This window comes from Chamaea fasciata, unplaced genomic scaffold (genome assembly GCF_029207755.1).
Source record: "Chamaea fasciata isolate MVZ Bird 193981 ecotype frontalis unplaced genomic scaffold, bChaFas1.0.hap1 SCAF_3, whole genome shotgun sequence".
Taxonomy (NCBI): Eukaryota; Metazoa; Chordata; class Aves; order Passeriformes; family Sylviidae; genus Chamaea; species Chamaea fasciata.
In genome coordinates this window covers 49,838,309-49,855,044 of record NW_027094088.1, presented here as the reverse complement: position 1 = coordinate 49,855,044, position 16,736 = coordinate 49,838,309, and the positions used below count along the sequence as shown (strand labels likewise).

General features: G+C 43.6%; 1 protein-coding gene across 5 annotated transcripts in view; it reads left to right on the top strand.

Moving 5' to 3' along the window:
• The first annotated feature begins 425 nt into the window (after window positions 1-425).
• MAP7 (microtubule associated protein 7) overlaps window positions 426-16,736 on the top strand; it is a 109,883-nt gene continuing 93,572 nt past the window's right edge. For 3 of the 5 annotated variants that reach the window (XM_066178940.1, XM_066178938.1, XM_066178937.1), the window contains exon 1: window positions 11,372-11,569. In XM_066178940.1, the coding sequence (XP_066035037.1) occupies window positions 11,440-11,569 (130 nt within the window). In that variant the 5' untranslated portion in view covers window positions 11,372-11,439. Of the gene's footprint in view, window positions 588-11,371; window positions 11,570-16,736 lie in introns of those variants that run through there. The other 2 variants (XM_066178942.1, XM_066178941.1) reach the window with 2 other exon arrangements.

Genomic DNA, 16,736 nt, shown 5'->3' with positions numbered 1-16,736 from the left:
ACAGCTCTTCACAAAGCCATTTTTTTTTTTGGAAGCGAGGCGTTGCACGCAGCTTTAAAACCGGCTGTTTAAGAGCACGTGCCGCAGGAACGAGTCTACAGCAGTGCAGCTCTTTCCCACACGATGCGGCGCATCGCCTGGGCTTGCGAGGCGGCCGCCACTCCTCCCACTTACTGTCGAGATGGCGAGCATCCCCAAACCTGTTGTTTCTCTCGGCGCCGGTACCGAACGAGCTCTGCCAATGCGGCGGGAGCTGCTCTGAAGAAAAAAAAAAATCCAATCACACCTGTGTGAACAGCGGCACCTCGGCAGCCCGGGCCGCCGCGGGGGCCGGGAGTGCGGGCAGCCGCCCCCGCACCACCGCCGCCGCATAAGCGCCTCCAGCCCGTGAGAGGCGGCTGCTCCCGGGCCGCGGGCGCCGGTCCCGCCCTCACCTGCAGCCGGGCAGAGCCGCCGGCGGGGGCGGGGGACGCGGCTCTCACCTGCCCCGGGCCGCGGAGCCGCGGGGCGGAGCAGCCGCGCTCGGCGAGCAGGAGGAGACATGGCGGAGGCCGCGGGCAGGAGCGGCGGGCGCCGGCGCCCCGCAGGTGAGCACAGCCGCGGCCGCCGGCCGGTCGGGGCGGAGGGAGGGTGGCCGGAGCGGCCCGCGGGTGCGGAGGGCCCTGCGCTCCCGGGCGGCGGCGGGCGCCGTGCGGAGCCGGAGCGCGGCGGGGCCCGGCGGCCTCGTCCGCAACAGGTGCGGGGGCGCTGCGCGGCCGTGCGGGGCTGCGCTGCTTCCCCCGGGCACCGCCGCGGCCCGGCTGGGAACGGCCGGAGGGTCGGTCCGGGCGGCGGGCAGAGCTGCTCTGCTGGGGGTGGCGCGCCCGAACCGTGCCCGCCGTAGCAGCGAGATTCCTCCCGACCCCGCGCAGGGGCATCGGCGGGGCCGCGCCGTCGTTCCCGGGTCGCCGCTGATCGTTCTGAAACCTACGCTCCAAGGGCTCGGAGTGCCGCGGGGCGCCCGCACGGCGGCGGGGCAAACGCGGGGTGCGGAGCCGCCCGGCGTCCGGAGAGAGGAAGGGGTCTGGAGGGGGCGGCCGCCGGGCTGCGGGCTTTGACCGGGGCTGGAGGTAGCGCCGAGCTCCCGCAATGAGGGTGGGTGGATACCCGCAAGACGCTGCTAACGGGGACGGGTGAATCCCGGCGAGGGCGCAGGGACGGCTCGGCAGGGTCAAGGTACCTGGGGGCAGCGCCCCGGCGCCTGCCGAGCGAGGCCCGCTGCGGGGCCCCGCGGTTTGGCTGCGCCTCAAACGCGTGCGAGCGACGGGCTGCTGCAAGCCCGTGCTTCCTATAGGGAAAGCGGGGAGATGTCCTTGCGTCTCCTCTAAGGAGGGATGTACGCTGCGAGAGCATTTTAACTCGCTTTTATTTTGACCCTAAGGGCGAGGAGGGTGTAGGGAGGAGATTTTGGCTTACGTAAGGGGATCGACCGCTGTATCACTGTTGTAGGCGCGGATGCTGTTTGCTTTTGCTGCTTGCTGGACTGTGAAGTCCCGAGTCCAACTTTTAGTCCTTTCCTTTTTTCCTTTTTTACCTTCCTCCACAGTCCTATTCTACTCACCCTTTGCTAGTCCTTCTCTAACATATGTCCAAGTTTATCTCTAAATCAAAGAGTGAGGTTTTCTATCAAAACAGCATATGAATAGGCCATATGGCTGTTGGCTGATTAATTGTGTTTCCTCTGTATATTTTTAAAACATGCTTTATGTAATGCAGACATGCAATCACAAGCGATGACTGTGGGCAGACTCATCCAAGTGCTGTCTTCACTAGACTTAGAAGTATAGTCGTTTTGCTCAGAAATCCTTACAAGTCACTCCCAGGCATCACTCTAAAGTTCAGGTTCAGAAAGGATGTGTGTCTGTGTTCCTATGTGTTTCAGAGTTTGCAACCACATTGACTTCACTTTCCACGGGAAGAGCTGAGTGTCTGGTTTTTTGAAGCTATTTCTAACAAACTCTTTTTGAGTTCTGTACCTTACATTGCTGATGTGATTTTTTTTTTAACTGGATCATTAGTCTGTTTCTAATTAATTGCCAAAACTAGAAATGAGCCAACAGGTGACATGTATTTTGCATACGTTCTGTTTTAAAAGGATTTGTGTCTAGATTTCTTCTGAGTTTGCTTTGTAGTTTTATTTCAAGCTGCTGTGTTGAACTTTTACTCATTGGGACACTTGTAGACAGGAGGATCTGCTTGCATAAGTTCTTAAGTATTTTGAATTTAAATTGCTTTGTGCTGTCAAAGTTCACTTGCAGCTTCTTTGTGAGTGAAGTGCCAGAGTTAAATTTCTGTGAAGCTGTTTGTTGTCTGCTGAGATCCTTTGAGGTCTCTGAGTTATCACAGGGGCTGCTTTGCAGGCGTTCACAAACAAGAGCAACCTCAGAGCACATCGGGGTTCTGCTCCGTGACTCTTTGGTCCATCCATGAGGGAGCAGATGTGTGTGCCCAGGGAGGGCCATGCAGGTGGCTTTGGCTGCCTTCCGCCCTTGCAAGCGGAACACCTGTGTCTGGATCCGGCTCCTCAGGAAGGTCAACATCCCGTCTGTGTTTGGTGAAATTACCTACTGGCCGACCTATTGCCTCTGTTGAAAAAACAAAGCTCTGTGTGTACGTTGTGGTGTGTGGCTGCTTTGTTTCTTTCCTTGCCTCCTGTGCCTACACACATGGACTTTTGGGCCTGATCCTGGGGAAAGCTTCAACATCACCACAAGGGTTTTGCAGGGAGATGTTACAAGTGGCTCCCTTTTATTGGCAGATGGTCTGCTGCACTTAACTAGCTTTCTTTGGGTAAATGGCTTAATAATTAGGGTGAAGGGTTTTTTTTTTTTTAAATTCTGCCATTCGTATATGTATAGATGGCAAAGTGAGTACAGTGCTCAAGGGATATACTAGCTTATACCAGCTGGAATTTTTCAGTCATAGCTACTCGAGCATCTAATAGTGCTAACAAGCTCTTCAGTGATTTCTGAGAAGAGAAGGGCCCTCTTGTGGGGAATACCGCATGGAGAGGCTTCTGAGACACCTCATTTTATGGCCGCCCATCCATAAACATAAGCATGTCTCTGCCTGTGAGAGTTCCCCACGCGTGCTCTGGGCTGCCTTGGCCAGCTCTGTGCGCAGGTAACAATTTGCTTAAGCTCTGGGATACCAGAGAGAGCTTTGTGTTTGTAATGTTGCAAAGAAGCTTTAATGCCATGTTTTGGTGTACTGTTGTGGTTAGTTCTTTCCTCTAAGTGAGCTTAGTATTACTCTCTACTTTTTGCAGCAAAACAAATCTGCACTTTAAATGATGTTAGTGCCAGGTGGCTTGTGAAAGCTAAACACTTGAGGTGCTTGTGCTTTAACTGCTGATGGGACTTCATATCTGTTGCTTGCTTATCCTGGTATTTTCTCCGTCTGAGAATAAATCGCATTTCATCCTGCTATGTTTAATTTTTTCCAACAAACAGAAAATATTAGGGAAAACACAGAAGTGCAGAAAGCCTACAGTGGCTGGGAACTGAAGGCGTGCTCTGGTTCCCATGGCTCTTTCCCGGCGGTGCCAACGTGATTTGCTGGGGAGGATTTACACGTCGGTGTTGTGACACACGGGTTTTGTCTCTCGGGTGATTCGTGTTCTATCCAAGGGGAGCTGCCGGGTGCAGGGCGCCGCTGGTCAGCGTGGCCAGAGGAGGGGATGGACGGTGCCCGTGCCCAGCCAGCGGCCCCGGGGGGATGTCCCGGTGCTCCGGTGCAGCGGTACCGCCCGAGGGCACCTCCGCCCCGGCTCCTTGCGCTCGCCCGTACCGTAAACAGCGACTGTGGGAGCGCCAGGTGTGAGGAAACGGAGAGGGTGTGTGCTCACAAACGCTGCAAGTGTTGAAGCTTGTGTGTGGTGGGCGTGCTGTAATTTCTATCCATCATTTTCTGAACATTAGCACATGGCGAATCCTTTCTACCTTTTAATATATAAGTTGCGGATCTCCAATTCTTCTATTGCTACCCTTCCCCTCTGATGAAAACCTATTCAAACTTTGGTATTGTGTATCAGAGCCTATGATTATATCTTTGTCCCACATTAACGATTTTTGAGGCAGTACTGAATGCATAGAGACTCGGATTTATCAATACCTCATAGAATGAAAATGATACAACTGAATTAAATTTAGGTTAAAATCCTCATAGAAGCCATCCCTCGACTTCAGAAAGCTGTTCAGGTACTGTGTCTTGGTATCTCTTATTGGTCAAGTAATGTCTGTGCAATGACTACGCACTGTGGGAAAGTTTGAATGAGCCTTTTTATGTGCTTATTGTGTAACGAGAGTCGGGCTTCTCCACCCACCTGTGCCCAGCATTACTGATGTAAAAAAAAGAAGTGTGTGTGAAACAAACCACAAGGAACACAAACTCAGCTACAAAAATCCGACCCCATACAAGAAAAATCCCCCTCCAAAAAAATTCAAAACCAGAGTAACTCTACACACACAGATGCACAAAATCCCCAAAGCCAAACAGTGCCAGCAAAACAGAAAGAATCCGACCTGTTAAGTGATAGTCAAACAGCTGGCTTATGTGGCTCTTCCAATACAGAAAGAGAATTTTAACTAAATTAGTAAAAGTAATGTGCATTGCTTTTTTTCCTTGGGCTTAATTTTGAAAAGAGATGTACTTGTGTACGTGCTGTTTCGAACTGCAGAAATTGTAAGTTTACAGTACTCTGAGATGGCTAATATTTTATTTGCATGATTTATTATTATCCCAGATAAATGTAATACTTTAAAGCTGAAAATTAGTTGCGGTGTTAAAGGTAATTAAATGATCAGAGCAATAACTGCCTCAATTATGTAAATACTGTATAACCTTTCAACAACGTACTTTCTTTTCCACTTGAAAAAAGAATGTGTAATTCTACAGCCACAATACAAGCCACAGTGTGCTGCTGCTGTTGTTGTGGGAACTCTGTGTATCTATCCTTCCTTCAGGAAGGGGATGCCCTCTATGTGACTTCTATTGGAGGAATGCAGTGGCCTGCCAGGGAATGTGGCAGAAAAGGGTATTTGTATATTATATTCTTTACCTTACACACACATGAGAAATGGTGTATTTATGAAACTAGTTCAGGTTTAATTGTGCAGCTCTCCCTCACTGTTGGTTCTGGAGTCATGCCATATTTGCTTTCATGAAAACAAGTGGGCTTTCGGGAGAAAGCTTGAAAATATGTTTTCTAGGAGATCTGTCGGAGTTCAAAGGAAACAACCATAAGTTGCCTGCTAAGATGACATGAAGGACCGGGTTGCCTTGCTGTTCAGATAAATGGAGTTAGAAATCCTGACTCTTGTTGACAATGAAATTCTTCAGAGAGGCGATGGAAGAATTTCTGCTCCAGAAGAAGAGTCACTGTGAGACTAGTTAGGGGAAAAATAAAATTCTGATGCTCCAAATATTCCTCATCTCTCTATCTGAATGCTGTTGTCCCTTATCCAAAAGTCCAGACATCTTAGTCATCCCCTAAGAAACATGCGGGGAACTAAGATGTCAGAAAAGCACTGCTAATTAACACAGTTCACAGGATTGCATCCATCAGATACTGTCGGTAATACAACAATGAAAAAAAATTTTAATTTGGTCTTGGCATATTGCCTTTTCTTTCATGTCCCTGTTTCTGTGAAAAAGCTTGGAGCCTTTCCTTTGCAGTATTTATTTCTACTGAAAAGCTTAGTATGTACATAAGTGCGCTTGATTTTGAGTGCTATACAAATGCTTGGTTCTCTTGACATATATAAAACCCATGTATTCTGAAAATAAGCTTGGTTGATTTTCTTGTTTTTTGGGTTTTTTTTAACAGACAGAAGCAGTGACAACATTGCCCTGGCTATTTGTTGTAGGGCAATTAGAATTCATAACTTCTGCCTTTTACAAAATTTCTGTTTATTACTGTCCTGTGAGCTCCCAATTCCTTGCTGCCTTTCCTTATTTAACTGACCATTGGCTGAAGTTACATATGTTCTGCTATAGGGCCTGATGCAATATCATTCTGTTATATGTAAATAAAGAGTGTTGACTAAGAATGATCAAATATGTTTTTGATGCATCATGGTGTGCCTTGTGCAATGTTCATAATTAGTCATACTATGCAAATCAATTGAATTAAAATGTGGCAGACTTGTTAATGTAAGTCTTGTATTAGATTGTTTTATTGGTGTGTAAGTGTGGAAAGTGTTTGTGAATGATGAGACTCTTGATAAAGTTCTTGATGAACTCCTTATGTTCATGTGCCTTTTTGTGCTGATGAATGAGTTTGACTGAAACAGGGCAGGGCTTCCAGCCCTCTCCTAATTTTTTCCTACCCATGGAAATGCACACAGGTTTGGATTTCTTTGACAGAAGGAGAAACAGTTAACACCTACTGAGTCACTTCTGAGAAGCTCTTAACAGCCCTTGGTGCAGTGTGTGGCACCGTGCATGTCAGGGGGACAGCACACTGGGAAGGTTTCCCTTCTTATTCTCTAGCATTTTATAGTCTAACTGATTATTTCAAGGGGCATTTTTTCCTTTCAAGAACGTGAAAAGAAGAAATCAATTATTGTATCAGATGTTTATATACTGAAATTGTTTAAAACCAATTCAGTTACTGCAGTAAAAATAATTGGCTGGATCTTTATTATCTTGTATATAAAACTGAGGCCTTAGAGATGTCTTTGAAGAGAAATGTAGAAATCTCTATAAAGACAAGGTTATTATGGGTTGTTTTTGGAAAATAAGAGGTAGAAGGAAGAGAAAATAGAAGGCAGCAGTGGAGAAAATTAGGTGTTTGAGACAGTGGTTGACTTAATGGAAGCAAGTGTTTTTTCTGATACAGTGGCTGTTTTTGCTGTTTCCAAGTTAACTGAAAAAAAACCCACAAAACCGGGTGAAGGGATGAATCCTGCCTGTATTTTTAAGGCTAGTTTGTTTTGTCCTGTATTTACATGCCATAGAAAAGGAGGTTTCCTGTCCTTTGGTGCCAGGTAAATAGCTGTTTTCTCATATGAGTAAGGGGAAAAAAAAAGGGCCCTACTTTCTCCATCTTTTAAGCCTGACTTCCTGATTTAAAACTTAGTGAAGTAGAAAGTCAACAGACATATGACTCCTGAATGAAACTAGGAATAGATTGAGTTTGGAGTTCAGTTAGTGTATGTGCGTTCCAACATAGTCCTGTGAGGGATAGGGAGTTGGAGTTAATGATCTTCATGGATCCCTTCAAATTTGAGACATTGTATGATCTAGCACTGCCTATATTATGTACTTTTAAATGAGTTCTTAGAAAAAGCTTTTGACATAGATGATTAATATTGAAAGTGTGAAAATCTATACAAAATATGATTGTGTGTTTTGATGAGTAGGTATGTTGAAATTTTTTTGATGTTGTAATGTTTCTGCAGAACAGGATTGGAGATTTTAACTGAATTTTCCTGATCTTTTTTTCCCCAAGATAGAAGCATTTGGAACCTAGTTCCCAATGGAACCCTATTGTTTCATGCAGGGAAAACACGCGTATAAAAGCAAAATTCTGTATCCTTTCTTGTGATAAATATGTAAGATATATACCTACCTTGCCCTGAACCTCTCAATCATAAGAAAATCAGAAATAACAATGAAATATGGCACTCTGTAAAGGAATGTATGCTAAAATAATATATTTACTTGATCTATTTCTTGATACAAAATACATGTAAGTTGAGGGGAAGCTTTCACAAGGCACTGGCTGTGGAATGTAAACTTATGTACAATTAATTATACTCTAAATCACAGTAATGAGCTTCATGGGCAGCTTCATGGATAGTTTACAGGAAATGAAACAATCCTGTTAATGAAAGAAAAGATAGCAAATCTTAGAGTTCAGCCATGGTGACTGGCTTCAACTTCCTTTTCATTTCATAGGTAAAGATATCAAGTATTAATACCTGATGGTAAAGCAGAAACATCACTCAACGTGTTGTCATTAATATTTACATGTCCTATATCATGATATAATTGTCCTAATAGTCCTTGTTCAAGCTGCTGTTTAAGACTGTTGCATATCAGATGATGTTTTGTGCAGGTAATTATATGTATTGAATCCAGTGGGTGAAAGTGGGTGTGTTTAAGTGTAATGGTTTGTCTGATAATCAGTTTGCAGGTGTTGTAAAAAGGAACACCTAAAAATGACCCAGTGCCCTCAAGATACACAGTTGCCCTCACTCCATCTCATGAGAGCTCCTCACTCCATCAGTAAGAGAGCTCAGCTGTGATTGTTTTAATACACAGGATGACTAATGGTTAGATGGGGGAAAGAATCAATAATACGGGTTATGTAAGAAAATTGTTCCTTTTGTTTTGTCTTTTTTTTTTTTTAAGCATTTAACAGCCTTGTTACTAAAATTATCCACCCCTTTGTTCCCTTGGGGGAATGTTGCTTTCATCCCAGTTTTATATAGAAGCTTCCACACAGATGAGACAAGGCTGAAATAAATAAAGCTTTCCTGCTAGGAGTACCTCAGGAACTTTTTTCATCCCTAAACCAGTGGATTGAGGAAGGAGGGGTTGTCAGTACAGTCTTTTATGCAGTACTGGTACCTTTAATGTATGTTTAGTAGTATTTTTAGAAATGTTTTTTCAGAAAAAAAAATTGCCCAAGTGCCTAAAGTTATGGGGTACTTTTTATTATCAAAGGTGTCTTTTATATGTAATAGGTGGCATTTTATTAGGCATTTGGAAACATGATGTGAGCTGGCATAGTTTTTAACCACAGAGACCTTGAAATAAAATCTTGCTGTGTAAGCTGAATGTGCTGTTGATACTTTTCCTCTGTCACCTCTGCATTATTAAGTCAACAGGAAGAAATAGGTACCAACACCTCAGTTGCCTGTGTGTCATTGCTCAAATCCATCTGCACCAGCCTCTGAAGCATCAAACTTGGTTATTACTACATTTTGTACGGAGGGCAAGTCACTCTTGTGGGTGTGGGGGGACCCTGCAAGGACTAAGAAAGTCCTTTTCTGTCCTGAAGCTGTTCTGCATGACTCCTTCAATAATAGGGAAATGGAGATGCTGAAACAGTAAACGTACCTGTAAGCTGGAAAGCCACTCCATTCAGGTGTATTTTTGTGTGTTATACACTTCTTATCTGTTTTGAAATGCCTATTTAAGGAGTTTAGCAGTCAAAGGCAATTAACATTATTTTTAAAGGGGTAGCAATCCTTACTTAATGACTTAAAGCAGTGAAATGGGGCGGAGCGATATTTAATGAAGCTGCCATATAAATACTGTTTTCTGTTACTTTTGCTCTGTTGGCAAGTCTTGGCACGTATGAAAAATTGTGATGGTACTGACTAACTACTGTCTGCTTTCTGTGGGGATGTGTGTTCTGTTATCTAGGGTTTGTGGGAGGCGTTAGGTGGATGGGATTTGAGGAATGAAGCTGTTTGTCTTTATGGAATAAAGTAGTAGTGCCGGTATAAACGCCAGAAGGCAAATTGCTGAGCCAAAGAACAGCTTGTGTTAGAGCTTTTTTTTCTTACTCTTTTGTCCACACCCTGTAGTACAAGGCGTCTCCAGCTGCAGACGAATGTCATCGTGTACAGCTTCCGTGTACGCCCAGAGTCCAAGGTGTAGCCAAGAGGCAGGATGTAGCCAGGAGGAAATGCATGCTAGAGGTGGGCTTTGGGCTCGGTTCAGAAATTGTGTCCTTCTGCAAAATGCTTCTGTTTTGGTTGGGTGTTTTGTGCCTGTGCCGGAGAGGGAAGAACGGTGCAGCTGAGCCTTCAGGTGGTGCTGTGTTCTTCTCCATCTGCTGTGATCCTGGCTCACGAGCCTGAGATGTGCAGCAACAGAGCTATCCTGCCAGCTGAGCATGATCGAGGACTCCTCTGTAAAGAGCATCCCAGGCCACTGTGGCAGTCAACATAGTTTGCGTCATACATTCTGACCCTTCAGTTTTGTTACCTGTGTTGTTGCGGTGATCACATACATCTGTATAACTCGCAGTTTTCAATGAGTCACCTACAGACTCGTCAGCTAATGTCTGTGCCATCTTGTGGTGGCTGATCAGGTTACATCAAGATTCCCTTAAAAAAAAACAACAACAACAACAAAAAACCAACCAAAACAAAACAACCCTGAAGTGAGGAAAAATAATGTACTTTTAAAATGACGGAGTGATTCTAGCTGGCAGTTTTTCTTTGGTAGCATTTTGAAATGATGAGCACACACTGAATTGAGGTGGAAGCGGATGAAGATTAAGGTGTCTCTCAGGTGAGACATCCGGCATGTTGCATAGTGGCATTTGCAGCTGTGAAGGATGGAACATTCAGATTGCAAAACTTGTGAGCAAGCATTCTGTCGTAATTGTCTAAAGAAAATCCAGAATGCCAGATTTCCATGAGGAAAATCAATTAGCTAAAACTACCTGGGCTATTTGGACTTTGCTCATTTTGTGAGTGTATTGTTAAAGGTTGGTGCTGTAAAACTAATGGTGTGGTACAGAATTTTCAGAATTTTGTTGTCCCATGTTGTCCACACAAGCTAGAAATTCTCATTTTTGCGTTTCCACACGTGGAAAAGAATGTTCCAACACCTGCCTGTAATTGTGGGTGTATGCATTCCTAATGCAAAAGGTATGTACTGCATAGGAAGGTGATTAAGGGGGGTGGGGGGCGGTGGCACACATGACACCCAGCACATGCAAATACAGAAGAGGACTCATCCTCATTGTTTTAAGTTAAGCTAAAATTTCTAAACATGAATAAGCAGAGCAGCTGAGCAAAAAGCAGGTTCGTGCCTGGAGCCTTCCAGGCTTCTTTTCACTCAGTGCTCATCTGCTTGTGCAACCGCAGCTCCTTTCTCCCGCTGCCTGGAGAGGAGGAAGGAGCAGCCCCTGCTGCCGAGGTGCTTCCAGCTCTCCACAAGCGCGCAGGAGACAGCGTTCCCAAGGCCGGCTGGCTGCAGCTGAGGAGACAGCACTCATAGACCCTCCTTTGATTAGGATGTGTCCGTGTTGTCAGGGCAACTGTTAACAGCGGCGTATCATATTTTCTCCTCTTGTATTGCGTGCTGAATATTTTAGTGTGCTCTAGCTGGAAGAAGGTTGCAGGGAAGAAGGTGCTGCTGCAAGGAACCTGGACCTGTGGGCTGGGATCTGATTGAACAGGTTAAGACAGCAAAGAGCAGCATCCAAGCCGATGTGCCTTTAATTAGGGCTTTTCTTCAAGGAGGGGAAGGACTGCAAGCCTTTCGCTGCCGACTGGATGCTGGTGTTTGTCAGCTGTTTGCATGCTGCTCATCCATAGGGGATCTGTTACAAGTGCTCAAATGAACAGACAGCGTTGCAGCTAGCGGCTAATCAGAGGCTGGAGTTTCTTACTTTTTTTTTTGTTTTAATAAGCAAGAGGCAACAGTAACATGCCTGGTTCAGCTACTGCCCTCCGACAAGAGAGACTGAAGAAAAGTGCCAGGCCAAATCCCCCAGGTTTATTCACCATTAATGAGGAGGATGAGCAGCAAAAAAATGGGAATTCCACAAGACTGAAAGGTACGTTTCTGTTCTGCAGTGCGGTCAGGGCTGCCTGTGGGATAGGCTGCACAGCAGGCACAGCAGTGTTTTATTAGCTCTTCTGTGTGCTTCAGAGAGTCTGTAAGTGACTGGTGCAGTTTGGCAGTTCGTGTTGGCACTCAGAAATGTGAGTGTGCATTTAAATCCCCAGGCTTGTTATGCAATCAGCTGCTTTGGCTATGAAGAAAAAATTACTTTTTAGTTATTAATCATATTTCTTCTGGTAGGGATAATGGTCCTGCATCAGAAATAGATCAGTGAGTTTCTGTGTGTTTACTTTGATTTCTGTTTGCAGTCTGGGTAAATAACTGGTAAAAGCAAGGGTAGATTGGAGAGTATAGAATGCAATGCCCGCCTGTTACAGAAGACAGCTTTGCCAAAGACAATGTGAAACTGTCTATACTTCATTCATGTGCAGGAGGGGCAGTGTGCCTTCGGCAGAGTACAGAAAAATACACATTGTTCAAATATGCTGACTTTTATAAGTCTGACAACAAAACAGACAGAAAACCCAAACACAAACCCAACAGAGTGTTAAAGAAAAATATTTATGGTGCTTGACATAGGTAAGCAGTGGTGGCAGAGGGATGCTGATGGCCATTGATTTATAGCAGGTCTGTCAAGCTTGTGCAGCCACTGTCTGTCTTGCATCACGTAATTCCTGTTTCCTACATGGCTCCTAGTGTTTAAATTCTCTTAGTCTGGCAGGCTTTCTGCTACTTACACTTGTGACTGGAATTTTGTTCCTTTATATTTTTTTTTGTGCTCAAGTGATTCTTTGTGTATGAGCACTCCTTTTGGGGGGGAGGGAAGGAGTGGATTGTATCAGTTTATGTTTACAAAACAAATGCTAGTTTGTAGCCTCAAGACACTGTTTTAAATTTCAGTTATTACCATTCTACCATGTAACAGGAGAGGCTAGAAAGCATTTAAATAGCAAATCTATAGTATGTATATTTATTAGAGCTGAATAATTTGCAGCTGATTATTTTCTTTTTCTGAAGGAAAAAGGTAGCTAGCTTGGTGGTCTTTACAAATAAAATCAGAACTCAAGTTTTTGTTTGGGGTTTTTTGAGTTTGCAGCTTGTCTTTTTTTTTTTCCTCAGAATGGTAAAAAACTCAACTGATTAGAACTTCATGATAAAATATATATTGCTAGTCATTGTTAATGTACCTATTGTGTTAGGGTCTTATGTACATAGTTACCTGCTCTTCTCTGTATTTGAAACTGCCCCTATAAAATGGAGATCCAAACTCTAGTGTGAGGTTATTGAGTTCTTAATGTTTTAAGAATCATATTAGTTTCCTTCTACACCCACTGGATGGCTTCCAGAGTCAACAGTCCATAAAGCTACAAATCAATAATTTTCCTGGTTTTTTTCAATGGTACAGCTAGTTTCCTAACAGTTTGTTGACTTTGCTACTCTTTTGTACTTGGAGCTATACAGATGTGCTTATCCCTTGTGTCTCTTGTTTTAACAGAGATTAGTTTTGATTATTCCTTTATTTTGTCTCATTGCTATGAAATGTAAGTAGATGAATGTGCACAGTAGCACAGATAGCAAGCAAGAAAGTTCACATGGTTTAAAGAAGAAAAAACTTTGTCAGCTTACCTTGACTGCTCCTGGTGAGAAATAATATAGGAAATGGTACAAAATATTCTGGAACTATAATAATTTGCTTTTCATTTTACTAAATTCTTAAAATAGCTCATAGTGTCTCTAGGGCAGTACACCATTTGCACAGTGATACACAGTGTGGGTAAATAGCTACGTCTGTACATTTGAATGTTATCAGTGTAGCTGGGTTAGGCTGGAATGCCTGGTAACAGAGAATGCAGGTACTCAGGGTGCTGTTCTTCTCACCTGGTACCAAGTAAGATCACTCCAGTGCAGCTCTGACTGGGTGATGAACCCATGTGGGGTTTTGTGAATCTTTAGTGTCTTTTGTTCTCTTGCTGCTTTACAGGGTTTGCCTTGTCTTAGTTCTTTACCTGTTGTTTTTGTTCAGCAAGCACCTGCAGTTGCTGAGATGTGTCTTTTTTTTTTCTTTTTTTTTTTTTTTTTTCTCTCTCTAGCATATTCTCAGTCAGTGTCATCTTTGTGGGAGATAGGCTAAGTGTTGTCTTCATCTGAAGTTTCTGGTATCATGCTGGACCAGTCTTTGTACAGCAATTCAAAACCCAAGAGGCTTTTAATGGATCTGAGATACTCCAGAGTAAAGTTCTTTCCTCCATTAAGAGTATTTGAATATCATCACAAGATTTAAAATAATCAATATTTTCATAGTTCAGGTTTTCTCAGAGTGCTAAAGCTTGATTAGACTTCTTATGAGAGTTGATTTTGTGATCTGGGAAACAAATATTTATGTGGATCTTAAAGTGGATGGTATTTGTGAGGTTTTCTGTAAACTGCTTTTGGTATTGGCCATTCCTTTGCTTGTCTGGCTGTCTGCATTGTAATTGGAGGAGTCTGGTAGGCAAAATGAGTTTGTTTCTCCAGTGTAAAAGACTAATTACAATGTTAAGGCTTTTTCTTTTCTGTCTGGAGATAGTAAAAGCCTGCAGTGACCTTTATAGCCATGTGCTCCTGATATTTCCTTTCCTATAATGTGGACTGTATTTACTGCTTTTTCAACAAATATTTTAACTTCCTCCTCTTGGCTTTGGGACAAGGCCTGCATATTTGTTATATATCTGTATGGCACCCACTACTGCAGGGTCTTGACATCCTATTGTGTAGTGGAAGAGTGCAAGTAAAAATTACTTTGAATATCCTTTTTTACCTTTATTAACAGTATTTATTCTCCTTTAGTGTTTTAACATACAGGAATTTTGCTACTTACTGTACTCTTCAAATACAATTTCTGTGGGTTTACAGAAGCTTATTTTGCACTTGAATTGCTTATTGGCTTAGTTACCAGCTTTCCTGCAGTTCTGCAGCTATATTTACAAAGAAACTGGACAAAACAGGAAGAGAACCACACACTTAACAGTCTCAATGTTTCCTTAAAACTTGTGTAGTAAAACAGTTTCTGTGACTGAAGTGAGTGTGTGTATGTGGTTCTGTGTGTAAATCACAAAGACGTGACTTTGGGTAGATTAGTGTTTAATTACATGTATCCATCCTGTGTGTGTGCACTTCAGCCTCAGGCATTCCTTGAATTCATGAACAATTCAATCTGCATTAGGATTTTGCTCCTCTGCTCAGTTAATTTTGTGCAGTTCTGACGTAGTCTTAAAACCTTACTCAATTTTATGAAATTTTAAAGTGATGCCTCCCTCCTCTTAGAAGGAAGACCTTCTCAACTGTTGTTAATGTGTTTCTAAAACTATCATTTGATGAGGCTGGAAAAGCAATGCTTATGTTTCTGGGTTATGAGTATGAATACTTAATAACTGAAATAATTATGACATTTGTGACAAATAAATGAAAAGTCTCAATTTAGCAATGGAATCCTTCACCATCCTGCTTACTTAAAACTGATCCAGGGAAGGTACCTCTAATCTGCTGAGTGAATGTTGCTAATAAAAAGCTAGACATACATGCCTTAGCTTTCTGAACAGTGGCACTGATTCTTTGTCATCTTGAAAACAAGAGAAGGGCCTTTTTCAGTCCTTTGGTGAATGACAGTGATGTCAGTGATCACCAGCAGAGTTTGCCACTGTTGTGTGGCAGTGTTGGTAATGTTTGTGCATACTGCTCGTTTCAGATGAGAGCTTTGTTCTTCAAGAGAGATGGAGGAGGTTTCTTCTATCATGAGTCGGGTGCTTAGTTGCCATGTTCTGCATGTATTAGTGACACACATATTTCTTTTTAGACTCAGATTGTTGAACTTTTAGTTCAGTTGTTGTCTGTTACTGTGTGTCTATACCCAAAGCAAACTTAAGATATCTGAAAGAAAAGGGAACTTGGCATCTTCAAGGGTATTAAACTGATAGTCCTGGAGACTGAAACTGTATACTTACAAAACAGGTATTGCATGGGGTGTGGAAGTGTAATTTTATCCCACGCTGCGGAGCCTGTGCCTCAGGCAGGATCCAGAATGACAGCTGAGTCTCTGGCTTTTACCACACTTTAAACTAGCAAAACTTCCTGGGATGGTGGTTCCCAATGGGGCCTCTTGATGCTGGTCAGGAGGCTGACCTCCAATTTGTTTGGGGAAAAACAGCGAGCAGTTATTAAAGGCTGATGAGCTGGCTTACCAAAATCAAATACCGGAGGTTTTTCTGACAATATGTAGCCCTATCTTGCCCATCTGCATCTGAGGCAAAGTGAGTGGAAAGAGTGGATGGAAGGAAGGAAGGAAAGGAAGCAATTCTCATTATGATGCTGGTTGTGTAAAGGGGCAGGGCTGAGAACCTGGACAATGTGGTCTAGCATCCTGCACCTTCCAGTGAGTTCTGCTAATGTCTCTGTGCAGTCCCTTTCTTTCTGCTAGCCAAGGCCAGGAGAAGAAAGGTCCAAAAGTATCTGTGATCCTTCTGGACTTTTATTTACACAATCATGGAAAAAGGTGAGTTGGAAGGAACCCACAAGGATCATTTGGTGCAACTCCTGGCCTACACAGGACCATCCCTGAGAATCACAACATGTGCCCAAGAGTATTGTCCAAACATTTCTTGAACTCCATCAGGCTGGTGCTATCACCACTTCCCTGGGGAGCCTGTTCCAGTGCCCAACCACCCTCTGGGTGAATAACCTTTTCCTAATATCCAACCTAAATCTCCCCTGACACAACTTCAGACCACTCCCTCACATCCTGTAACTGGTCACCATAGAAATCAGTGTCTGCCCCTCCTCTTCCCCTCACAAGGCAGTTGTAGCTTGCAATGAGGTCTTTAAAAATGCTTCTTAAAGTATCTGGGAGGTACATTCTTCGAAAAGCCCTACATTCATTGCTTACAGTGCAACTGTTGGGGGTACAAAAGGAACTTGTGTTTTTTTTCAGGAAACTGCTGCCTCTGTTTGTAGGGAGTCCCTATTAATCTCTGTAGGTGCCAGGTAGCAGGAGGCATCCCATTTTTAACCATGACAAAGAGATCCTAACATGAAGTAATTTATAAGCAGTAAAGCCAAGAGACTGTGCTGGAAGTCTGGGGGACAGCAGGGAATGTGTCGGCAGACCAGTAGAGCAAATCTGATTT